Source organism: Protopterus annectens, chromosome 8.part0, assembly GCF_019279795.1.
Source record: "Protopterus annectens isolate FY-2018-M chromosome 8.part0, PAN1.0, whole genome shotgun sequence".
Taxonomy (NCBI): domain Eukaryota; kingdom Metazoa; phylum Chordata; order Ceratodontiformes; family Protopteridae; genus Protopterus; species Protopterus annectens.
In genome coordinates this window covers 1,532,933,279-1,532,960,850 of record NC_056741.1, presented here as the reverse complement: position 1 = coordinate 1,532,960,850, position 27,572 = coordinate 1,532,933,279, and the positions used below count along the sequence as shown (strand labels likewise).

The following is a 27,572-nucleotide window of genomic DNA, read 5'->3' as shown; positions in this document are numbered from 1 at the left end:
TCAGTAATTAAGGGTTATACTAAGAGACAAGGTGCAATTTCTAGCGCCGGTGTTATACTAAATGAATTACCCAGTGCAGATTGCTTATACTAGGTACGATTTCTGAAAGTAAAGATTTGCAGCAGACCCCTAGCCAGTAGTAAGGATTTACATTGAGCATGATTTCTAATGCTGAAGGGTTAAAACAAGAGCATGATTTCTAATGCTGAAGGGTTAAAATAAATGGCTTGCTAATGCTGAGGGGTTGCACTGGGTGAGGTTTCTAGTACTGAAAGGTTGCAATGCACGCCTTACCTGCTGAATATCTGTGGAACAGCTGCATATACAAACCTCATAACTCTTAAAATGATATGCTTTCTCCCTTCTGTTATTCTTAGTGTTTCTTACAACACAAGTTTATTACAAGTCCGCCATTAGATGATGTAGAAGATAATGGCACTGCCCTCTGCTGGTCAGCTTTCACCAGGTGAGAAAAATGAGTCGATCTGTAGGGCTGTCACCTCTCAGGAATATGAATAGGCTAAGAGAGTAGCTGAGGAGGAAAGTTTGATGTTCATCAGGGCAGGAGCAAAATAAAAAGTGAGGGGGTGGAGTTTAGACTACTTGTAGGAAATATGTGCCATTCCTGTTATCACTGAATCTGCATTTCTTGTATTTATATGAAAAGTGATGTGCTTGGGTTGTCACATATAGTAAAACTGACCTTGGTTCAGTGTGGACACAAAGCCTATGAAGGTAAGTAATGATTTATATGACTACACACTACTCCAGTCACACTGCCACTGTATCTGATAGAGTCATGGGCATTGGCAGCAATGCCAATGTACAGTGCACTATGGCTTCAGGTGAATAACAGTATGGCCCAGTACTTGTGCCTTTTATTAGAGTTGAGTTCAGACTGACCAGTGGACTGTATGATGGAATAAGCTGTTGCATGAAAGTTCAGAAACAAACAAAAATAAAAACACCTGTTAACAATATGATATACTGCTATGAAAAAATGTGCCAGAATGGAAGCTTCACAGGCTAAACCATGAGCTCCCACCATTTAACATTAGCAAAGCCACTCTGTCCCCGTGGAAAATTGTGTAAGGCTCCCTACACATCAGAACTTGAAGTTCTGAGATCCTCCTGGAGGGGGTAGGTAGCATTAATAGGAAGAGGGTTTTCCAGGGCAGGATTGTCAATACAGAAGAGCCTACTGGTTTAAAGGGAGGAAGGTATTGTATTTCCATGACAAATTTCAAGTCATATGGGGAAGAATGGGCCCTCTAAGCATCCTAGAGTGAAGGGTACCACTTAAGAACAGCTTAATCTTGGAGATGGTAGAGACTAGAGGGTCCAAAAAAGGCAAGCTGAAATGGCAGAAAAATAACTTTGCTGAGGCAAGGTTTTGATAAAAGCATACAGAGGGAGATATTGAAGTACCACATGGATTGATGAGACAACTGTGTTTACATGATTTTTTACTGCATCAAACTAAGAACATTTTTACTTTTTCCTGGGTATGACTTTCTAGTATTAGGTCTTCAGGTTTCTGAAAAATGCATGCTTCCTCTGGAGAGAACAAAAAACTAAACCTGAAACCATCCATGCTTTCTGCAAGAGGTTCTTGAGGTTGGGGTGAAACAAAGATTTCTTGTGCTGCGTCAGTAAAATGTCATGGGAGGGAAGGGTTAACAGATCATCCTGGACTGTAATGAACTAGTAAGAGAATCATGCCTTGTTTTGACCAGAGGATGGCTATTACAATAATGTTTGCCCTTTCTCTTCTTACTTTTAATGGTACGATTGGGAATACATAATGGAGATCCTGCTCGACAAGGGGCTCAAATGTGGAATACATAAACAACAGGCTACTAGCCCAAAAAAACTTTTATTATAAAACTTAAGCACATCAGCTCAGCATCCTTCAAGAAGTAACAAATCATACAAAACATCCCCATACATAACAATCTAACACTAATTAATATAATTGATCAGTTAAACAATAAAACAATCAAACCAAATATTCCCAATTAATCTCACAATTTAAACCATATGGCACCAAAGTATTATACTTCAATATAAAAACAGATTATTTTTTAAAAGAAGTCTGTCTTTTAACGTATCACTGTCTCTTAAATTAATATACACCTTTTCAAGAATAATCCTGTGTAACAATGTAAAATCACTATTCGATGTTCTTTAAAATGAATAGCAATAGAATTCTTTATTTTTTGCTTCTTAATGTCCCTAACATGTTCCTGCAAACCAATCCTAAACAGTCTGTTGCTTTCTCCAACGTAAAACAGGTTGCAGGGCCATCTAAGGGCATAAATAATGCCCTCAGTATTACAAGAAAATGTTCCAGAAAGATTAAATCTTACATTTTAATCATCTTAAAACCAGATACTATAAACTGACAAATATTACAATTATTACACGGAAAAGAACACAGTAACTTAGGACAAATAATAAAATCTATATTAGGAGACACAAAATAAGACCGAACAAGCATATCATATAAATGTTGTCCTCGTCTATAAGAAATAAAGGGCACATGAAAAAATATTGCAATATTTGTCCTATTTTTTCACTTAAAATATTATAAACTATGACAAAATAAATTTTCTCTTGCCCTTGAATATTCTTTTTAACTGTACCAAAATTGTTAGTCCTATTCAAAATATTTAAACCAACAATTTTATGGTAGAGCATTTTTGATAAATTCAAAAACATAAAAATTTCATCATAAAGATCTGCATAGTTATTACAAATCTTATGTAAACGTAATAGTTCTCCATAAGGTAAAGATGTTATTAAGTGGGGAGGGTGACAGCTTCCCCCATGTAAGTATTGGCCCCCATCAATAATTTTTTGGGCTAGTAGCCTGTTGTTTATTTATTTTATTTTGCTGGTCGTTTGCTCAAATGTGGAATGCTTGCAGCTGCAGATTGTACAGGGATGCATTTAATATCAGCTAACGTATCCTCATTATGATGTTGCCTCTAGAAAAAAAAGTTTCCTGACCAGTTCTCATTCATATATGCTCCTCAGTGGTCCATTACTGTGTTCTGCCTGCAGTGGAATTGATTGACTGAAGACATACTGATAGATAGTTACCAAACATGCACAATCTGTTAGGAAAGAGATTAAGAATGATTGATGTTCTCTTTATTGATTTACTTCATAAGTGTTGTGCTGTCTGTTACTGCCTGCAAAGTGCCTTGTTGGAGGAATGATCTGAAAATCTGTAGATCATAACTGATGGCCATCATCTCCTTTATATTTATATTTATATTTCTGTTCATTATTGAGCTGGAAATATGTGACCTGTATTTGTAGATAGTCCATGCAGTAAGTCTTCTTTGGATCCAGGAAGGAGAACAGAATCCCTAGGTTGGCTTTGAACTGCAGTGCCCACCAGCACATCTCATGCTTAATGGAGGGAAGAAGAAGGACCTCTGGGTCTTGTTCATGAGTGCTGATGAATGGAGGGGCAGGTTTGGTGCTGAATATACCTGCATATTAAAGCATTTAGTGATCCGTAATTAGTTTTACAGAGTGAGGCAAGACTATGTTTTATGTCCATTGTGTAAGCATTGTACTCCATGCCCAGAATACATATGCAAACCACCCCTTCTGAATCATATGTGATTCAGCAAGCCAGCTCCACAGGAGTAACAGCTAGTCCTAATGCAATACATTATGGAAGAGCAACCACATCCCCCACAATGATATTGCCCTTGGCAGTGCCATGATAACCTTCTCTAATGGTATGTCACTTAGCATACAGCAGCATACTTGCTCTAACAAAAGTGAAACTCCATGTTTCACCATCACACAGGGATGCTGGCCAGCTCATACAGCAACAGATACCCCATTACCATATTATATGTTAATGGGTCTGGTTCTGCTGTCTTGCCTAATTACTGTGATTTCTTTGTGAATCACAATCAAGCATGATGACAAAGCACTGCACAGGGTATCTACATACAAAAAGTATGTTCTGTCATGCAGCATAGCAAAGCCCAGTACAGTACAGTACAGCACAGTACAGCATAGCACAGCCCAGTACAGTACAGTACAGCACAGTACAGCATAGCACAGCCCAGTACAGTACAGTACAGCAGATGTTGGGCTACAGATGTGGTGTGGGATGCAGCTGAAATGAGCATGTATACAATGTGCACCTATGTGTAATTCATAGACACAATTGGACTTTTGTACAATGCCATTAGGAGCTACAGTCCATGTCTATGAATCATAATCCAGAATGACAGCTTACTATTCATAATACAAAGAGGTTTTGTACATCTCTGTACACCATGTCTGTAAATTTCAGGGCCCATCTCTAATGGCTGTCTGTGTGGGCCCACATACTTTCAGATACTATTACCTTTTATGTGATGTTTTGTGTAGGATACTATTAGAATGGATATTGACATGTGTTGTAGGACATTTAGGAAGATTCAGTATGTTAAACCTTTTGTGAAGCTTCCAGAAGCATTAGAACATGCAGGTTCTGGTGTATAGGACCAATTCCAACAAGATCTTAATTTTGGCTAGAGACTTCTGAAGGCTGAGGGAGAGATTCTCAAACTTATGAGGTGATGGAAAGTATAACAGAGACTTTTTCCAGTTCTTCATTGGAGGATGCTTTAATTAGCTAACTGTCCAATTAAAGATAAATTAGCTCCCCTTCATCCACAAACATTGATGGTAGTCATTTAGTGAAGGTTCGGGGCACAAGATAAAACCATGAACAATAAGCGGGGGTCCCCACAACAAGTCTCAGTTATTGTCTATGGGTTGTGTAGATAAGGATGTGGAGATAGGCAGCCTTTATATCTAGAGTCATAAGGACAGCATCCTTTATGGTAATGGGAGAAGAGACTGTAAGGTGAGCATCCTGAACTTTTTAAAGACACAAAATTGTTTAGGATGGGTAGGCCCAAAGTAGGCCTTAAAAACCTCTCTTTGTGGACACCAAGAAGAAATGTTAATAAAACCATGAACTAGGAATGTTAGCAAGAAAACAAGGCATTATCATAATCTAAAGGGGAATGAATCTGATCAAAGGCGGTCAATTACTCTACGTCCATGTCCAGTTCTGATATCCCTTCTTGGAAGTGATGCCTTTTCTTTGTCTGGAGATTGATTCGTGAAGTGGAAGGGATTAGGGTTTCACCAATTCCTAAAGCAGAGAATGAGTTTGTTGTAATGATGGCATTGCCCTTTGCTAAGCCATCACATACACTCAGACACATATTTCTGATCAAGTTAATTAAATGCAGATGCATGCATTGTGGTATGGGCACTCAGCTCACAACCATAGAAAAAGGCGCCCTGGTCAGGACTAATACTACACTCAGAAGTAATTCCACTAAAATAAATGGAATTACTGATTGATAAGAAAGTGCTTATTGAGAAGGGAAAGTGTCTGAAAATGCATCTTGTGAAACATCAGTACATGACTATAAACTGATGTCCAGCTGTGATTGAATACGATATAAAGTTATAGAGGCCTGACATTCTTTTGGGGCGACATTCTGTGTCTGCCTCAGAAAAAGCGAATACAAGTGAGACTGCATTCTGTACAGAAGCCTGGACCATGGGTGAGCAGTGTATGCCTCTCTTGAGGCAGCCAATGAAAAGATCTAAGTGGTAGCAGCAAGGTCTCTATGCACATACATTTTCTCCTGCAATTTCCTTCAAGAGCACCTTTCTGGGCCTCTTTAGCTTGTGATATTTATGATGTTAGACAAACAGAATCTGAAGCGTATTCACTGAATAGTGAAGATATAAGGTAAGACCATGTAGCTCTTACCACCCTTCAGAATGTATGTTGCTTTGTAAATGATGGAGGCAACAAACCTAGATTAGGTGCAGAAATGGAATATGTAAGGAGTAGAAGGGACATAAGTGTATTAGGGGTTCTTGTTGACAGTTTGAGAATTGTAATTGCAAGCTTTAGAACTATGAATGAGGGAATATATGTTAAACATGAGTCTGCAGCACCTTGTAGTATCCCCCCTATCTTACACTATAGCAATCTCAGAGTAAGTATGTGTGTATATATATATAGTCTGCAGCACCTTGTAGTATCCCCCCATCTTAGAGTATAGTGATCGTAGAGTAAGTATGTGGGTATATATATATATATATATATATATATATATATATATATATATATAGTCTGCAGCACCTTGTAGTATCCCCCCCATCTTAGAGTATAGCAATCTCAGAGTAAGTATGTGTGTATATATAGTCTGCAGCACCTTGTAGTATCCCCCCATCTTAGAGTATAGTAATCTCAGAGTAAGTATGTGTGTATATATAGTCTGCAGCACCTTGTAGTATCCCCCCATCTTAGAGTATAGTAATCTCAGAGTAAGTATGTGTGTATATATAGTCTGCAGCACCTTGTAGTATCCCCCATCTTAGAGTATAGCAATCTCAGAGTATGTGTCTATAGTCTGCATCACCTTGTAATATTCCCCCAATCTTAGAGTACAGCAATCTCAGAGTATGTGTGTAATTTTAGTCTGCATCGCCTTGTAGTATTTCCCCCATCTTAGAGTATAGCAATCTCAGAGTAAGTATGTGTGTATATATAGTCTGCATCACCTTGTAGTATTCCCCCATCTTAGAGTATAGGACTCTCAGAGTAAGTATGTGTGTATATATAGTCTGCATTACCTTGTAGTATTCCCCCCATCTTAGAGTACAGCAATCTCAGAGTAAGTATGTGTGTATATATAGTCTGCATCACCTTGTTGTATTCCTCCAATCTTAGAGTACAGCAATCTCAAAGTAAGTATGTGTGTATATATAGTCTGCATCAACTTGTTGTATTTCACCCCATCTTAGAGTGTGGGAATCTCAGAGTAAGTATGTATATGTACATACATTTATTTATTTACATACATGCACACACACACACACACACACACACACACACACACACACACACACACACACACACACACACACACACACACACACACACACACACACACACACACACACACACACACACACACACACACACACACACACACACACACACACACACACACACACACACACACACACACACACACAAGCACATGCGCACACACATATATATCCTCTTACTCTTCAAACAATGTTTATCCGCGGAGGTTCAGCGGTAGCGTTGTTACCACACAGCAAGAGGTTTTCCCGTTCGATTCTCAGCTGGAGTGCGGGGAGTGCCTTCTGTGTAGAGTCTGCATGTCCACCATGGTTGGGTGGGCGTACATGCGTGAATGGGCATGCCTTCTTGAAGGTTGAACGTCGAGCTGGCACCTCAGTGTTCATGAAAATCTACTGCCAATCATTAGCGGACCGAAGTTGCCCTGTGGCGACTCCTAACCGGGAAAAGCTGAAAGACAACAGCAACTCTTCAAACAATGTTTATATCTTTTCTTTGGAAATGTGCTCATTATTACCACTGTGAAAAAAAAATGTATTATACTGTTTATTTGTTAGACAACTCCTGTTGTTATTAAATTGCTGAGTTGTCTTTCACAAGAATATGGAACACCTCTTTATATTTCCAATGAAAGTGTAATATATTTGTAATATGCTTTATGTTATGTCCGTAATTGGAGCTTTTCTCACTGGGCTTCCACAAAAATGGGTTATTTCTGAGTCAGACTATCTCGGTAAACAAATGTCAAATTAAAAAAAATATATATATATGTATATATATATATATATATGTATATATATGTGTGTATGTGTGTGTGTGTGTGTTTATATATATATATATATATATATATATATATATACATATATGTGTGTGTGTGTGTGTGTGTGTGTGTGCGTGAGTGTGCATGTGTATACATCCATATAACCCATCATATATTGAAAATGCACTATACTGAAAAGCAACTGATCAAACAAAACTGGTAAATCAGCTGCCTATTGAAAATCAAACAAAAAGAGAAGCATTGTTTTCAGTGCTGATTATACATACCATCTCCAAGATTGCCCTACAGTGAGGAAATGTCAAATTTTCCTGTCCCCATTGTACTGTGATCTCAAACAGGAGAAAAGCCAGTACATTTAATCAGTTCATTTTCGAACAGCTTTATCAACTTTTTTCTAATCAGCAATTGAAATGTTTGACCAAGAGTCTATATTAGAACACCGAATTTTCAAAATTTCGAGTGTTCGAATATCGACCCGTTTTCAGCGAAGAAACAGAAAAACGAATTTTTTCCTAGGGAAAGAATTTGATTGTCCATTTCTGTTGCTTTGGTATTTTCAGTGCTGTGGTGGAAAGTTACGCGTCGAGTTCAGCTAAGTGTGCGATTGTGTGGACGTGAGGGTTAGGGCGGGTTAGATGAGTTAGGGTGCGGGTGAGGTGACTGTGCGATAGTGACGGACCTTTCCCTAACAGTACCACAACAAAAGACAAGCACACACACACACACACACACACACACACACACACACACACACACACACACACACACACGCATGCACGCACGCACCACACACACACACACACACACACACACACACACACACACACACACACACACACACACACACACACACCTCTCAGTTTATCCTTTCAACCAGTTCTTATTCTATCCCAAAAAAAAAAAATTACCCACACGTGAACTTAGCTCACACACCACAAAAACATTCCATGACCCATTAGTCGACATCTCCTGATATCGACAAAGAAAACATTCAATTTAAATTTTCAGCAGTATACTTTAACAAAGTGCAAAAGTCAAAAAAGTACTCTGAAATTATAAATACATATATATATATATATATATATATATATATATATATATATATATACAGAGAGAGAGAGAAAGAAACACACATACAAAAGCAGCATAGGTATGGGGCAAAGAACCCCATATCAGGGTGGGACCCTACAAAAATGTTTAACAATTGCATCACTTAGTTTCACAATTTACTGTTCGTCCATTTGAACTTGTGTCAGAACTTGCCCTATTGGGTTTATGCACTTCTGAAAGGCTCACTTAGGAACTTGCTGCAATGTTTCCTGGGCTCTGTATTCTGTCCTCCTTGTCAGAAAAGTGTGGGGTTTTGATATGCATGACATCACTACACTCAGTTTTCCCTGCACTTCACTATCCATCTTTTTATTTTTAAGCACCATGTTGAAGTGGTATGTGGGGGGGATGCAGGTCTGTGGGTACTCTTGCTGTAATAATGTTGTTAGGTCAAAACAATACAGGCACGTCAGTACAGAGCTTTTCCTGACTTAAAATTACCCAACTAATAAGGCAGCCTTTCAAAAAGGAGAGAGTGAGAGGCACTTACTTTTACTGACCGTAGAACTTATGTTGTTGCCCCAACCAGATCTCCTCACTGTGTCATACGCAGACTCTAGAAAATAACAACAGCACAGGTCAGAGAATTTAGAACATATCATGAGATTTGTCCCTGTAAATAATCTCTGTTTGGCCAGCAATCACAGTTAACAAAATAAAATGAATAAATAAATAAATTAATCAATAAATCAATCAATCAATAAATAAATAAATAAATCAATAAATAAATAAAGAGAAGCAGCAACACATTACTCAGCTGATCATATGCAGGTGATCTGTTCTGTAAACTAGTTCTTGAGTCCTTCTCATGTTAAAATCCCAAAGGCTCATGACAATACTCTTACCTCTTGGTTTGCAACATAATATTGCAGTTTTTTAAGCACATTTGTATTAAGATTGTATGTATACATGTTTTCCTTTTGGCTACTGAGTTTAATGGAAAGGAGAAAGCAACATTATTTCATTGTTCCAGCATTGCGACACAATGAAAACCAGGCAACAGAATGACACAAAGGTACAACAACAACAGGTATTGAACATTACTCCAGAACTGCCATTTTTTCCTCACAAATCCATCCATTAATACCATTCAGATTGTTGTAAAATATGCACTCTGGAGTCAATATATGCATTGATTCCTGGCATTTCCTTCTGTTATAGACACAAAATGTATTCTGCTTTGTTATGGTAATTACCTAAGCCAAAGGCATACACATGCACTGACACCAGTCCTCTCCTGATAGGACAGTGATTTTATTCCTAGATACATTAACAATGACTAGTTTTATTTTTTGAAACAATCCAAAATGTAGTCCAAGGATTGGTCACAGATAGGAAGGGTTAAATATCAAATAGCAAAACTTCTTGGGGAAAGGGAGATGGAATGTAGACGAAAGGGTGGAACTTCAAGTGACGCAACATTCGTTTACTTGTGATCAGACCAATATGTGGCACTCTCTGTTAGTATCTTGCTACACAGCCTTTCCTTTAACAATGAGGAGGAAGTCAAGGTTGCTGTGATTTGTTATGCATTTATTGTGCATTAGTTTGTTGACCAATAATTTTATGTGAAGTCACCAAAGGATCCCTTTCTCACAGCTCAGTTGAATAAACATTGAAGTTATACTTTTCCCCGGTGGTGGCATAATGCTTTGTGGTTGTGACTATCTTCTGTCACCCTACCAGAAGATGTTTCCGCTGTGCTGGTAGCAGATTGCAGGTTTTGCTGAGGCTTTCAACAGGTCATAAAACAATGGAAAATGGTTTCTGGTGAATAGATGGTGGGTCTACAGTTAATAATCATGCTGACAAATGTCATAATGGGAATGCTAGACCATTTGCATCATCTACTTAAAAAATACAACACTAAATAAAAGCATTTTTTCGGGGGGGGCAGGCTCCCCTAACACCATCCACACCTCCTACATCTCTATGTCTACAAAATCTGAGGTCAAGCAACCTTGAGCTAAGGTACAACTTCCCCTTGCATTTTCACAACCTCAGTGAAATCAATGCATAGAAAACTTAGTACTTTAATTTTGCCCAAATACGGTGCAATATTTACTATGTAATATGCAGATGGCTGTATGAAGAGCCACCTTGACAAGTTATAACCTTTATGTATTAAACAAAGTAAAAATGCTGCTGGTGAATGATGTTGCATGTAACTGTGAAACTTTGGCCAGCTGATTTAAGTCAGCTATACATTTAGTGTCCTTTATAGTTTTGCTGCTGCCTTGTGGAAAGGTAAATGTATGGATTTGTACCATAATTCTGGTTTACGTGATGCATGATACGTTTTCTCAAGGATTTGTTAATGATAAATGTTATGAGTTCAGCGGTTGTTTTTGTTTTGCAGATATATTAATTATTCTGGATGGCAGATCATCAGTAATTTATTTCCTTGTTTATATTTATTTTTTATTTTATTCAGACTACTCTGGATATTTTCGAACCGCTGTCTGTGAGAAAAAGACAACTAAGTAGTTGTATCAGGGAATATATAGGTATGTTGCAGAAATTACATATGTACGTGACATACAGAAAGTCACCATCAGAGACATAGTATAAAGTACATATTTGCAAATTTTACAAAATACAAAAAATTGATAATGGATCACAATGTGCATGGGGTACATAAATACAAAACTAATAAGGGTGCAAAAATAATGTTAAGACTGGGCTGCTAATTTCAAACTCATCAGATGGACAGAGCCTTACTGTCATCCTCTTGTTTTGATGCATACATATTACAGATGGAAGTGGGCTAACACAATATGTTCAGTACTGGTTTCTGTATCACAGACTGGTTTACTGAGGTGGGTCTCATTGATCTGCTCAGATAAATTGTCACATTTGTAAGCTGAGCATACAAGAGTTCAGCTGGGTTTTTGTGTGATTTGGGCTCAGGACAAAAACAGGAGCATCTATTTGCAAAATAAAACTGAGATGACAGGATTGTGAATATACATTAACACGACAATAATATTTAATGCTTTGCAAATATCTTCTCCTTCCTATCTCCCTTTCACCCACTAAATTATATAGTTAACTCTATATCACACAGTAGAAACAAGGGAACTAGCTGGTGCTGGTAAAATAGAAGTATTTTACTTTCTTGATGTCTCAAATTAGGAACAGGGATATGGCAGCTTTCAAACACCATGTTCAGAAACATGCAATTTGAGTTACTAACTTTTGGAAACTGTCTGTATTCCACATTATTTAATTTGTAATATACTCTAGGTACTTACAGCTGAGGTGGACAAGCTTCTGGACAGGAGTGAAAATCTGTGTGAAGTTCTTGTAAGTGGCTTAATTCCCTTTTTTTGTGATTTACATATTTGTTGCTCACTTTTCTGTAGCTCTGAAAAGACAACTTGTAAGGGCTTATTCTGTAGTTTGCACATGCAGTGTTCCTTTTTTTTTTTTTTTAAATGTCGATGGGCTCTTTGATTGTATGGACTAATGATATGTTATAAGTCCCTTTGAATCTGACTGAAAGCATAAAGTAGTTCAAAGAACAGTCTCTTGTTGATGGCATGGTTATAAATGTCCAATCAATGAGCGAATGGCACTGTTCTAGTGATTACTCATTAAAGGTTGTAGTGGACAAGCACTGTATTACCCTGTGTAGGATTTCAATAGGTAAGTTTCTCCTGGACATTTGTTGTTGATGTTTTTCCGTGGAATACATGTATGCACACTGCCCAGTTCAGTGGGCTGTTGAAAAGCCTAATTTGTCCTGGTGGGTAAACAAATAATTTGCTAAAAAGTCTTACATCGGGGTACACCAGCTTCACCTTGTCATTCAGCTCCAACTTTTGAAACTAAATTTACCCAGTAGCAGAATTCAGATTTTATATGCTTCCTAACCCATTTTAGCGTATTTGGTAGTAACTTGGAGACAGACTTTGGGTTTGTTGTAGAGGCATCCAACTCCTACTTTTTCAAACCATTTATTTTAAAGGAGATGCAGAAAAACTCACTGTCATTTTCTAGGTTTAGTGTTGTGATGACTGAGACAGAGATCCACGTGTGCTTATTGTTCTCATCTGAAACACCTGCGTAGATTCTATCCAAACTATTCCACCTTGTCTTGGCACACACACACACACACACACACACACACACACACACACACACACACACCTATATATATATATATATATATATATATATATATATATATATATATATATATATATATATATAAGCACTTTACTATCTCAAAATACTGAAATCTCGAATTTCAGTATCTTGAGATGAAAATGACGTAAGTGCAGTTGAGCAAAACTGTACTTGATTAAATTCAGTTTTGAATTTGTGGTTGTGGTGGTGCAGTGCGTGGGAATTGCTGTGTTTGTAAGATGCAGTGTGCTGTGGGATATGGTTTGCCTGCTGTTGTGTGGATATATGTAAGTGTTGTTTTTTAAGGGTTTTGGGTAGGGATTTGAGTGTATGTGAGTGTCTTGGGAAGTTTTAGGTGTAGGTTAGGGTAGGTAGGTAAGAGTGTGAGTGTGCAAGTGTTGAGAGTGGTGGTGTTTGTACGTATGTGATGTGTGTTTGTACAAGGGGAATATAGAGTATGTAGTGGAGGGTTTTGTGTCTTTGTCTTTTTAGTGCGATCTTGGAGTTAGTATATATGAGTAGCGGGGCTGTGCGGGGTGCAAGTGGGGTTGCCACCCTGCTTTTATATAGGGTAGTTGTGTGTATTTGTAAGTATTGCGGTGGTGGTGCTGTGGTAGCGTTGTCGCCTCACAGTAAGACGTTGTCCTGTCTGATTCTCAGCTAGAGCAGCTTCTGTGTAGAGACATGCATGAATGGACATACCTTCATTGAAGGTTGTGCATCAGGGCCGGCAACTCGGCACGTAAAAAATCTATTGCCAATCATTAGCAGACCTGAGTTCCGCTGTGGCGAACCCTAACAGGGAAAAAACGAAAGACACAACAAGGTGTGTGTATTTGTGTGTGTTTTGTTGGTTTGTTGTCATGTGGGGAGGAAGGTGTATGCATGTTTCTTTGTGTGGTGGAGGGTGTATTTAAAAGTTGTGATTTTGAATTTTGCACTTTTGGGGTTTTTATATTGTGAATATTCGGCTTTATAGTCTCGAAATACTGAAATTAAAGATTTCAGTATTTTGAAATTATAAAGTGAATCTCAATCTCTCTCTCTCTCTCTCTATATATATATATATATATATATATATATATATATATATATATATATATATATAGAGATAGGTGTAATTAAATTAATCTAAACAACATACTAGCGTCAAAAATACTGTTAGAAAAATATCTAAACACAGAATATTGACAAAGTGGAAGTAATTCTACAGAAGAGTTTATGCCCTTTTCCACTGTTGTGTGACATTGGAGTTGATGTGTTTGTGTATATATATATATATATATATATATATATATATATATATATATATATCAAATTAGCAGAGGGTGGAGTGAATACACCCCCCACATCATGGGCGCAGGGAAGTGCTTGTTTAGATGTGGTTAAATTTTGCCGAATATTTGTGTTTAGATATTTTTGAGTTTAGATATTTTTCTGCTGATATATTTGCCTTGTATATGATGTGGGTCTACTCCAGATAATCGAGTGGCAAAAACACTGACATCTATAACACTGAGCCCAAAACATTGATACATCAACACACTGAAAATGAAAGGAAAACATCTAAGACTCTTTTTCATTGCCTGCACTGTGTGTACTAACCATAATCCTAATCCTAACCCTATCCCAGTCCCTAACCTGTACATTACATTGAGAAAATTCCTCTTTATAACACTACTACTGTCCAAATGATGCTTGATCTGGGTTTTGATGCTGGTGTTTACTGACAATGGGAGAAAAGTCACCAAGGCTTTATGATTCTGTCATTTCTTTGTGTCTCACATTTGTGTTGTCATTCGCTTCTTTTGTCTCTCATTTGTGTGTCTCACATTTCTCTTTTCTACCAATCATAATATAATCACATATAAATGTGATTAAAGTTAAATTATCTTAATTAATGGATATTATGAAGTATACAGTTATAATTTTGGTGTACCACTACACCAGAAAACAGGCAAAATAAACAGATGTAAATATATTTTATATTCACATTTAGTGCACTGTGCCTAAACCTTGAATGCTTTGCTGTCTTAGGGGTCTTTCTAGGTGTAGTTCTGGAGACAGTTTTCTGCAAATCTCGTTTTATTAGTAAATACATAAAAAAATCTGATAATAAAAATATGAGGTTTGTCATAATGCAGCTGTGCAACAGAGTAAATATTAAGGCTTAAAAGTGTATCTGGAATATAAGGGCCTCCCATGTGGGAAGTTGGCATAATGGTTGAGGTGTTTTCCTTAAGAACCCAAGGTTCAGGGTTTGATTCTCATATAGGGTAATTGGCTAGGCTTAAAATAGCCCTAAAGGGCAGCTAGCATAGTAGTAATCTATAAACTTCATTGCCATTGTCTCAGTACAGGCAGGGATTCTGATGTTTTCTTTATGACATGATTACACATTTGTTTCAGAGCATGATACGCCCTTAGCAGGTGTGGCTTCTAAGACAGTATTTACTGGATCACATATCCAGATATGCACCGCTGCTGTAAATAAGGTTTTTATAATATTGTGCTTTAACAAGTTTGTAGTTTTTGTCTGTTGAACAGTTTATTGTCCAGATTTGCAAAATGCTGTTTTTTTTATGCCTTGGATTATGTACCCCATCCTCAAACAACAGCAAACAAGGAGTGACATCCAGATATAGTTATAGTAGGAAGGAAAACTTCAAAGTGCAACTGAAAACTTAGGGTAGAATATCAAATAGTCTTTTTTTAAGTCAGTGTTTGGGGTTAGCAAGATAAGATTCCATCTGTTAAAAAAGATAAATTCTTTGAATGTACAGAGCCACACTTGTCTTGAAATAGCTTCAGCTGTCTTAAAACTTAATGAGCAGCAGTAACTTGTCATGTTAGTAACTGAAAGAGTCGCGGTGTGTAATACCACAGCCCTGTCCTTGTCAAACCACGAAGTGATATCAGAATCCTGCCATGCTTTCCTGGTAGAAGTCAAAAAGTAAGAGAGAGAGAGAGAGAGAGAGAGAGAGAGGGTGGATACAGAGAGAGTTACAGATAAATCAAAAGCACAGAGAAAGCACCTCTAATGGTAGGATTTGTTCAGTTCCCAATATGTGAAGGTCTTCTGTGAGCAGTTGGAGCCGACAGAAGTAAAACCCTGTGGTTGCAGGGCTTGAGAAGGAACTGCAAAGCCCATAAACCACAGCTAGTTTGTGAGTAAAGTGTATTCCTCCTTGGACTTTTGGATGTTTTTTCTTTTTTTCTTTTTAAGACAACTCTGTAGGCAGGCCATCTTAGCAAACATGGTTATGTTTATATTTCTAGTTACCTGACCCAAATTCCAGATCTCTTTCATTAAACATGATTGTTTGCATCAAACAGTAGTCTGTAAAAGATGTATGATTTTGGATGCTGAATACTCCATGTGTTTAAGTGCCAAGCTTCATAATTTTATTAATAGCAGCAACTGTATGGTAGATATGAAGAAGATATCATGGAACCAAGTGGGTTGCTTACCTTAGCTATGTATGGAAGGGTAGCAAAGAGGGTAAGGAACCATTCAGATTTAAATATTCACACACACTAATTCATCCCACATGTGACAAGGTCACAAGGGCAAACTGTGAAAGTTTCCAAACTACATTTCTGTTCTAAATGAAAAAGAGAAAAAAAATGTATATTCTGAGCCTTGAAAGAACAGCCCTCATTTATACCTGAAATTAATTATGATTTGTTCTCATGCAGGAAACCATAATTTCTAAGCATTAGGATGTTTTAAAGTAAGAGTGAAAAACTGCAAGGTCAAATATTTCTTATATTTAATAATTGCTATTTTGTAGCAAAGGTAGTGACTATTTTGGATTAGCTCTCAGTTAAAATGGAGTGTAGATTAAGAAAAACAGCAAGAGCTTGAAATGGGTATTGATGGCTTGGAGAAATGCAGCTGTCGAATTGGTAGTCAGACATATATGTGTATCTTGATAAATAAAAAAACAAACAAATCCACAATGATATTTATTAAAAACTAGTAACAAAATACAAGCTTTCATGTACAACATGCTTTATCAAGTATTACAAAATGCAGACACTCCATTCTACATATGTCATTCTAATGACAAATAATTACAGATATATCCCAACGAAGAACGGGCTATAAAGAACAAACCTGGAGGATATGTAAATCTTAACCTGCTTATTCATTTATATTTCTTAAACTCAGTCTTATTCAAAATATCACCTTTTGTCATTCCTGATTTTTATGATACATATTACAAAAAACTTAAAACATGTTTTTTCCCCATATGAAATATGTGTTGCCAGAGCATTATTAAGATTAGTTCATCTGATATCATACATAGGTTGCATTATTCTGCCTCTTAACCTACAATTTGTTTTTCTAACATGAAAAGATGTACATCCCACACATTGTGCTGTAGATATTAAATATGAAGTCTCACTGTTAGCATAAAAGTTATATTTGTAAAAATCTTTTTTGTAATGGGATGTTGAAACTCACTTATTTGCTTTATCTTTTGACAATAACTACGGTCTGTATGTGTGTTGCAACCATATCACTTATATTTACATCAAAATAAACTCTCATAACATAGCTGTCACTTAAAATTCATTTTGTTCCTAAAACAAATCTTGGTATACTTCCTACAATCTTGAACCATTTTCATATGTCATGATAACTGGTAAAGGACATTTACTATTATTAGGGTCAGTGCCCACTCTGTATAAACATTGCTGCACAGTCACCCCATGTTCATTCACAGATCTGTGGCATGAATTACTATTCATGGATATTTAAATCTAATTCATTTCCAACCTTCTCTGCAAAGCTGTCAGTTAGAGGTCCATCTAATTAATTAGGTAATTAACTTGTGTGCAGGTCTTCTGGACATGGGCTGCACAGACTGGTTTGGGGAAGGGTGTGTGAATTGTTGGGATGATTGCAGTGAGTGAGTGTTGGGGGTATTTCAGAAAAAGTCATTTTCAGGAGTGGCGGTGTACTCTGTGGAAATTTGTGGCACACATGTGACTTCAGGCTGTGAATAGAAAGGTTTGGTAGGCTGTGATGAAAAGGAAGCAGAAGCCTTCATTGAATCGGATGGCATACAAGACCATTGTACAGAACAGATGTATAGTGAAAGCTACATTTTCCTTACTTGTGATACAAAATGTCATAACGGAACTATGTATCATAAAAATACCACCTTAAAAAACATAATAATAAAACTGCAAATGGAACTATGTATCTAAAAATACCACCTTAAAAAACATAATAATAAAACTGCAAACAGAACTATGTATCATAAAAATACCATCTTAAAAAACATAATAATAAAACTGCAAACGGAAATATGTATCATAAAAATACCACCTTAAAAAACATAATAATAAAACTGCAAACAGAACTATGTATCATAAAAATACCACCTTAAAAAACACAATAATAAAACCGCACACGGAACTATGTATCATAAAAATACCACCTTAAAAAACATAATAATAAAACTGCAAACTACTAAAAAGCAATAATTTTTGCAGGGTGATTATGTCCCTTTTACCCCTGATCTGGGGGTTTTACCCCCAGAAAAACAATAGCTTGTATTTTTTCTGAGAGACAAAAATGGAAAATTAAAAAAAAAAAAAACAGTAAGTCAATTTTTCCCTATTCTCCAAGTCGTGTATTTTTAGAGGTCGCATTACTTAACCGAACAAAAACATCACCTGAACTGTTGACAGCATAGCAATTACCATTTTTCATACATGATATTTTTGGATGTGATAATGCTTAAGATGATAAAAAGTGGTGCCGTTTTCTCTACAGAATATGTATTCTGTTTATTTTGACTACCTCTGATGTCTGTAGGTATGTGCTGGTTGTTTTCATATTAGTTTGGTTTTACAAATGTATTCCTAAAAATTAGAACAATTAATAGCAGGTGTTTTTTTTTTGGGGGGGAGGTTGTAAAATCTCTTTATTAACAAATTTTTAGTATAATACAAAAAAGATAACAAGGGTACAATAAGTCAATAATACAAATAAACTATTAAGTAACTATTTACAAATACTCCTTATGTCCAAAAGAGAAGAAAGGATGATAGAGTTAAGCTAGGATGTGGTCAAATAATGTGTCCCAATATTTAGTAAAGTGTGTGTGGAGTTTTTGAGTGTAAATTAAATATTTACGAGCAAGTAAGTGTTTGAAAGCAAGTTGTTTAAATTCATCCAATGAGAGTAAAGATCTGTCCTTCCAATTAAGTGTGATGTCAAATTTGATTAGGGCAAAGAGTGATATTAAAATATGTGTCTGTACTTTGGGCAATCCTGTTGGAGGGGTATGCCATCTTTTCCAGTTGAACTCTAAGTGAACACCAAAGTCTGTAGGAGCATTTACAGCTCTAAAAAATGTGGAACAGGTCAGCTTTGTGGTTAATACAGTGTGGACACAGAGGAGAGGATGAGGGATAGATTTTGGACAGTATAGATAGAGTAAGATACGTATTATTTAGTATCATAATTTGGGTGTAGTTAAGTTTTTTAAGGGGGATAAGTTTTGAGGTTAGTTCTCAATCCTAATCTCAAATTGAACAACAAAATAATTGAGTTAGTTAAATTCCCTCTTATCAAAGAGATAACTAAAGCTGATAGCTTCTCTTTTAAAAATAATTCTATAATATAATATGATATAAGACTACACATGTGTCTACCTAAAAGCTATATGATAATCTTAAGACAAATCCTTGATCTTTGTTGTAACATTTTGGAAGATACATCTTTAAGACTTAATGACATAAAAAACTGCAAATCCATATGGAACTTGCTTTTACTAAAAAAGAAAATGATTTCCAACTCATACAAACTTATTCTTTCTATTAGAACTCAAAGTTATATAATTTGTTCAAACTATTGGAAAGACCTAGATCCCTCAAACTCTCCTAACCAAACAGCAGGTATTTTTAAATAAACCAAGAAGTACTTATATGTTAACAGGTTTCTCTATTTTTAGTTTTTTCAATACCTCAAATATATTTAATACTGTTTTCTTAGACTGGTTCCTGTGATATTTTAATGTGCTTATATGTTCTGTAGAGGGATACAGGGTAATTTATAAGTGACAGCTTATCAATGATATTGGCCAAATTCTGATTCTGTCCCCCTCAGTTCTCTGAACCCTGCACCTGCTTTCCCAATGTTCACTCTTAATGTCCCTAGGCTAGCCTTGTTGAAGACCTTATGTTGTTAGCTTGTCATCTCCCATTACAGGAAGAGTCTTGACACCTAGAGCAGTTTCATGAATCACACATCATCAGACTACCAGCTCCTTTTCACAAATTCCTGAAAATAGTATTTTGTACAACACATGCATTGCACTGTTCTTCTAAGAGACTGCCTCCAAGACACTCCTGCAAAGCTGTCTTGCCAGCAGATTTAAGATCACCCTGTCACTGAAATGGAGCAAGTTCTTATTATACAGGGCTTTCAGACTGGAGGTCTCTTTTCAACAAAACAGTCTGTCATTTGTGATCAGGAGTGTTCTGTTTGAAAAGTCCATGTTCTGTGAAGTACCCTGCAGTCAGGTATTAATCTACTTTTAGCCACCACAGTTCTAACCATGTGACCAGGTATGACCAGGTTTACTGATACTTGTTACTGGCACTGGGCTGTATGTGTATATTAAGGCCTACTGAAGGGTGAATACTCCATAGTATTGTAGAAAAAGATTGTGATGTGACACCGGATCTTTCTAGATCCTCATTCCTGCTGCACACCACCTTGCACTCAGGCTGTGCCTGGCTCCTGGCATCCATGATTACAGTTAGAAAAACTGTCCCAACATGGAGGAGCAGAACATGAAGCTTGCTAGTCTTTTAGTTAAACTCTCTACCAAGTACTCTACTCCATCCTTGACCAGGTTATATTTAAACTACAAGAGGCACAAGCCCTAGCCAGGGAGGTAGACCAGTGGAGCAAAACAGATTTAAAATTTTAAAAATGTGTTTGCAAAGTTGTATGTGATCATTAAATATACCTCTTCAAGCAGACATGGCTTCTAATGATAAGTGTATGTATGTATAAATATATATATATATATATATATATATATATATATATATATATATATATATGTATGTATTTTAAAAGATGTCTGCTGCTGTCTCTCCCACTTACTCTGACGTTACATGCATGTTTATTTATTTTGATTTACTTGACTTGCAAACCACATTAATGAGCACTTAGTACATGTACCAATTTACACTGAAGACTTGGAAAGAACAACCGAACAGGAAAAGTTGAAGTTATACCAAACTGGAAAAAATACAGCAATACAGTTAAAAAGTCAAAATTCAATTTAAAGCAGTATTGTGAACACACAGAGGAATTGTGGTTCTTAGTTACTGCATCCTGCTGTCTGAAATGCTACAGTGCATAAGCATTACTTTAAATGCCTGTAAGTGATTTGTACATTTAGCAAATTAAGTGCCAGTCTAACAATTGATGTTCCTCTATAAGATGATTTGTACATTTAGCAAATTAAGTGCCAGTCTAACAATTGATGTTCCTCTATAAGATGCCCTGCAGCACCTCTTTTCATTGTATAACATGAGGGTAATTTGTTTTATTTTGCCATTGGCTCAAGTTGCAGTTGAAAGGGGTCAGGTATTAATCTGCTCACTTAGTTAACACATGAAAACATGACTAGGTGAATGAATAAACAAATATAATAGGTAAGTAAATAAATAGTTTCATAGATTAGTACTAAGCTAAAGCCTAGCCAATTATTGCATGTAAAAATCAAACCCTGTACCTTGTGTCTGTAAGGTAAGCACCTTAACCATTATACTAACCTCCCACCAGTACTGTATAATGAGAGCTGGAAAGGCTGACCGAAAGGCTCACAGCAATTTCAAAGTAATGGATTTAAGTTGCAACAATCTGGGTGGGAAGTATTATCTGAGAGGAATGGTCCTGAAGGCAAGGAAACAGGAAAAGGATCTTGCACTACACCACCAGGTACAAAGTAAGAGGGCAGCAGTAGCAGTAAACACAATGATTGGTGTGTATCCCGGGGGGGGGGGGGTGTAGAATCCAGAAGTAAAAGGATAACAATTTCACTCTACTGGATTCTTGATAAGCCACAACTTGAGTATAGTGTGCAGGTTTGGAGGCTACACAAAGATAGGGGCATCAGGCTGTGGAAAACACCACACAGAAAAGCCATCCAAAGTGTGCATGGGATGAAGAAGAAGAATGGAAACAACAAGACACTAGAAAAGTTGAATGTATTCTGACTTAAGACCAGAAGAAGCAGTGTGAACATGATATACTGGTGCAGAAGATTATGTCGGGGAGGTATGAAGGGGTCATACTAAACAGAAAGGATGGAGAGTACAAAAGATACAGACTTCCACTTGTAAGGAGAAACTATTCCATGGATCCCCAAATCTATTTCTTCACAGATAGGATGGTACAACTGTGGAATGGGCTACAAGAATGGGTGGTAGTGAAAGAATTTGCATAGGCATTCAAGAAGGAAGGAACAGATAGAGAAAGGTTAAGGAGGAAAGCAGGAAGGATATTTAGTGTTCAACACACTTAAATGGCAGACTAGATAGTCTTGTTGTTTCTTTCCACCATAAAGCAAATGAACTACAATAAGGCAAAGCAGGAATGAAAAATACAGAAAGATGTGAAGGCATGCATGGGTTCAGTGACACCTGCAGCTACACAGTGAGTACAGGATTCAGACAGAAATAAGATTTCTGCTAATAAACCTCAATTACTAAGATGTTCGCAAAAGTTATAGTTATGCATGCTAGTCATAAGTACATTATGAATACTTGGGATGTTTTAAAGTAACATCATCTGCTGTTAAGCACCATTAGTAAAAGACAGAAAATGAAAAAGTAAACTGGAATGATAACCTCTGAAGGCTCCTTTGGAATGTCATCATCATCACCATCATCATCATCCTTGTTGTTGCCATCTTCATCCTTACAGACACTATTTTCATTAAATGCGCCAGTACTTGGGCAGGTATATCATATTCTAAAACTTATACGTCAGTGCAGAAACATCCACACACTGTATTTCAGTGACTTGCTTTGGTTATGGTCATGGACATTTGTATTGTTTGTTTCCATTAGGATTTTAAATGCAAATAACCACAATTATGTTGCTGTGAAGCCTTGTCTTTTTTTCATGTATTATGGTCTAAAAAATCACATAGCTGTCTGTTTATGTTGCGTCCTCATTGGCCACAGTGTGTGAAACAAACAACATTCCTGCCTTATGAAGTTTGCTGAGTTGTTATTGCCCACTGCGTATGCAACTTTTCTAGGCATCATATGTGTCCTTCTGTTTCCTATATTTTACAGTATATCTATTCTGCTGTTTTCTGTAGTTTTAAGTATATAAAAATTATAACAAAATACTTTAAAAAATATACAGTAGACATCATGAAAGATTAGGGGTGGTATTCATAGTTTGTATGCATACTTGTAAAGGCAATCTGCACTGTCAGTACATTAGTGCAGGTAAGGAATGATTCATACAGGTTAATTGAGCTCATGCGTAATGACCTCAAATAATATTATGCAAATGACAAATTAACAAGATTCTCATCAAAAATTAAGGACGGTGTAGTGATAGCTTTGTCACCTCACAGCAAAAGGTTCCCCGGTTCAATTCTGGCTGGGGTATCTTCTGTGCAGAGTCCTCCCTGAATTTGTGTGGGTTTCGTCTGGGTGCTCTGTTTTCCTTCCATGTTACAAAGACATGTATCTGGAGCATTCCTCCCCAGGCCTCTGCTGAAAATTGGTTTTGTTCCAAATTGGACTTTCCCAGTATTTTATCTGTTCTCTTCCGTTTGTGTTCATCTACATATAAAGAACCTGCTGGAGGAACCAATATGTGTCTCAAAGAATCCCTGCACTATGGAAAATGCTCCCCATCTTCTTGAAACAGAGTTCATCCCTGACCCTGTTCAAAAGAAACCTTAATCATTTGATGAGAAATTGCAAATTCAACCCTGTTTTGGACTCCATGACTCTGATGGACAGAGGTTGAGAGTAAGTAAATTACTCCCCAACTAACATACCCCCCATAACCCTTAGTTACCTCTTTAGTAACACTCCCTACTTGATATGTGTCTAAGGAACTGCGCAACAAAACTGGGATGGGATGCATGGCTATGCTTGTAAAGGCCTAGTATGAAACCTATTTCTCCACAGTTCTAGAAATCCGAGGAGCAGCCCAACCTTGTACTTCCTAGGTCAGGGAATGTTCGCCCTCTGCATGATCAGGGACATCTACATAGGGCAGGGTAGTGTGTGTGGTCCTGCAGACACCTTGATGCAGTGCAACCTTTTAAGTCATGAAACCCATGAACTTAAAGACTTGATACAGGATATGGTGGAGTTAGCATTGCACAGCCAATTTAGGCCCATGAGAGATCGTCTTCAGTGGGCGCTCTGATTATCAAGCCATCGCAAACCTTCATACCATCAACATCGGGGTCTTCTATTTAAAAAACATCAGGACTGGGTGTGCCAGGTGATAACTCCTTATCACCTCCCTCCTTCCCTAATCCTCTCTCCTACACCCTGTAACATATTTAATTCCCAAACTATCCTGTTATACTAAAAAAAAAAAAAAAAAAAAAAAAAAAAAAATCAAAAATGGATGGGATATCCCCTGCCAAAAATATAGAACCTCTCCTCTCCCACTTCCTTCAGCAAAACCCCATTGTCTCCCATTTTTCAGTCATATGTTTCTTCACCTTTCCTATCGTTAAATGACTTGCCTTAAGTCTGTCAGTACTTGTAATGAACTTGCGCATCGCTACACCAGTCTAAAATATCTGAAATATTCTGAATTCATCTGAATATTTACATTTGATGTACCACTGTTAATGCAAAACTTCACCAGTGTTATGCATGTCACTAAGTGGGTGCTGATTTGTAAAATCATTTGCATTGTCATAATAACTGCAAATGACCTGCATTTACTTTATTTACATATAGGCATAGTCGCACTGCTAGAAAAGAGGGAACCTGAAAACTATGAACAACATCTTAACATTCATTGGTCTGTGCAGTTACATGTTATTAACTTTTATGTTACAGCCTGAGGTGATAACACTAGGGCAGACCTACATATCAGACTCAGTTTTACTGAACTGTTAAAGGTAGATAGTAGACAGGAGAACTGCTAAACCTATGAAAATAACAGACATACATTATGAACAGGTAAAAAGGAATTTAAAAGAATGGTCCACTTTAAATATGACAAGAACCTGAACAAAGTTCAAATACAGTTTATTCTGCATGAAATATGTTCTTAAATGGTTCTAGAATCATCAAAACTGGGAGTTGTGACACTGTGACTGGCCTTTGGATGGATTAGAGTTTTTTACTGTGGTATATTTTTTCGGGTTCCTATCACGTAATCAAACTTCCAGAAGGTCGAACGCCAGAAGTTCGAACTTGGAAGTTCGAAAGTTGAAAATGTCAAAGCTGCGGAAGTCCGAATTCTTTCCCAGGGAAAGAATTCAGTTGAATGTTTCTGCAGCTTCGGCATTTTCTCCACTGTGGTGCGAAAGTTATGGAACGGGTTAAGGTAAGTGTGTGATTGTGACAGACGTCGGGGTTAGGATGTGGGTAAGGTAAGTGTGCGATAATGATGGACTTTAGGGTTAGGGTGCGGGTAAGGTAAGTGTGCAATAGTGACAGACTTTAGGGTTAGGGTGTGGGTAAGGTAAGTGTGCGATAGTGACAGACTTTAGGGTTAGGGTTCGGGTAAGGTAAGTGTGCAATAATGACGCACCTTAGGGTTAGGGTGCGGGTAAGGTAAGTGTGCGATAGTGACGGACCTTAGGGTTAGGGTTTGGGTTAAGGTTAGTGCATAGATAGTTGTTTATGTAAGGTTTAGTGTAGGTTTATAAGGTAGTTGGTGTGCTTGTGTTGTGTGTGTGTTTTTCGGAACAGCAATTTTTTTCCCTGGGAAAAAATTTGCTGTTCGGATGTTTCGATGTTATCACATTTTAATCTTCCAAGTTCGAACTTATGGTGCTCGAAATTTTGGAAGTTCGATTACATGATATAGACCCATTTTTTCTGCTTTTGTTGTTTACTAGTGGTCTGCAGATTTGCACTATATTTCACTTGTTTCAACACTGAAGTAGCTTGATTTGACAGGTTCAAAATTCTTTTATTCTTCAGAATCAGACTGTATTCCTGAAACACACTTCAGTGTAATACAATTTAACTTTGCCACTTTGGTTACATGGTATACCCCACAGGAAAACTCTTTAAAACAACAAACCTTTCTTTCTCTCTGCACAACTGTCTTGCTCTTTCTTTCTCACTGCTTGATGTAGGAGTAATAATTACTTAGAAAGTGTTGCAGACAAGCCTGTCAGATTTGGTTGGGAATGTAGCCTTCCTAAATGCTGGACAGTGCTGACTGAGAGGGTTCCCTAGTGATTTGGGTTTCCTGCCTGACATGGCCCAGAGACAAGGAGACTTTGTTTCTTCATTTTTCAGTTAGAAAAAAAAAAAATAAAACACGTAACCTATGGGGTCTGCTTCATGAAAAAAAAACAGACAAAATGTGGGCTTTGGAATCCTAAAGAAAAACAATCATAGAAAAAGACTTGGAAAATGAGAATAAATGAGCTCTTTCCAGCTACTGTCTGGTGTGCCTATAAATCCAGCCTTTTTGTGGAGCAGAAAAAGACGGTCCCTCCTGATGAACAAACTGTGTGTAAAAAAGGGAAAAAAAACTTTCCACTAAACTATTTTCTTGCACATTCTAAATCTGATTGATCACTTCTCTCCCCTTCCCCACCAACTAAGCCACAACCCACTGCCAAAAAACACTTTTGCGGTTTGTTTTCTGCTTTTTCTGCCCTCACCAGAACGAGATCCTTGTTACTTTACAAGAGGCCCAGTTACAGAACCACTCTAAGGTGTGTGCTTCTGATCTCTGCTCAGACTGCCCTGTGGGAGCTCAGTGACAAGAAGGTTATTATACACTCACTGTTTACATTTCTTCCAGCATTATACTTCAAAGATTAAGAGGGTAATTGTTATTGGTATTTACTTTCAAGCACACCTTATGGCAAATACAGTTCATGTATAGACTCATCCCATAACTACACACAGGCAAACTTATAGGAATTGTTAATGGAAATTGCCTTTTCATGCCATATTAAACAGTAATTGTGTTTTTTAGTAGTATCCCAGTAAATCTGAAAAGTGTACATTTACATCAACAAACAACTGTGTACAGTAAATCCTATGCAGATGTATGCCTTCAAAACTGAAGGGCAGGAGAGGTCACCATGGACCAGTATTATGAAGAACATTTGAACTCAGGCCAGGAAAATGAAAAGCAAACTAGCTAGAAGTCTCATTATTAACATTAGTGTGTATTTTTAGGTTCACTTCCAAGACCAAATCATATACCCAAAGGCAATGCATTGATACGACTTTATGTCCAGCTTGAGTGTTTGGTTGTTCACAGAAGATGGTAGTCATCAGCAAAAAATAAAAATCATACAGCATGCCAGATGAAAAGGTCTAACTTGCCTAACTATTCTGTCTACATGAATCTGATTTTGAGAGATATTAACAAATCTG

The 27,572-nt window shown here is 37.1% G+C and overlaps 1 protein-coding gene across 6 annotated transcripts in view; it reads right to left on the bottom strand.

Moving 5' to 3' along the window:
* The window catches only part of FLI1 (Fli-1 proto-oncogene, ETS transcription factor), a 695,335-nt gene that overhangs the window by 32,733 nt on the left and 635,030 nt on the right, over positions 1-27,572 (bottom strand). For all 6 annotated transcript variants that reach the window (XM_044081108.1, XM_044081111.1, XM_044081113.1 and 3 more), the window contains one exon: positions 9,322-9,387. In XM_044081108.1, coding sequence (XP_043937043.1) covers positions 9,322-9,387 — 66 coding nt within the window. The remainder of the gene's footprint in view (positions 1-9,321; positions 9,388-27,572) is intronic.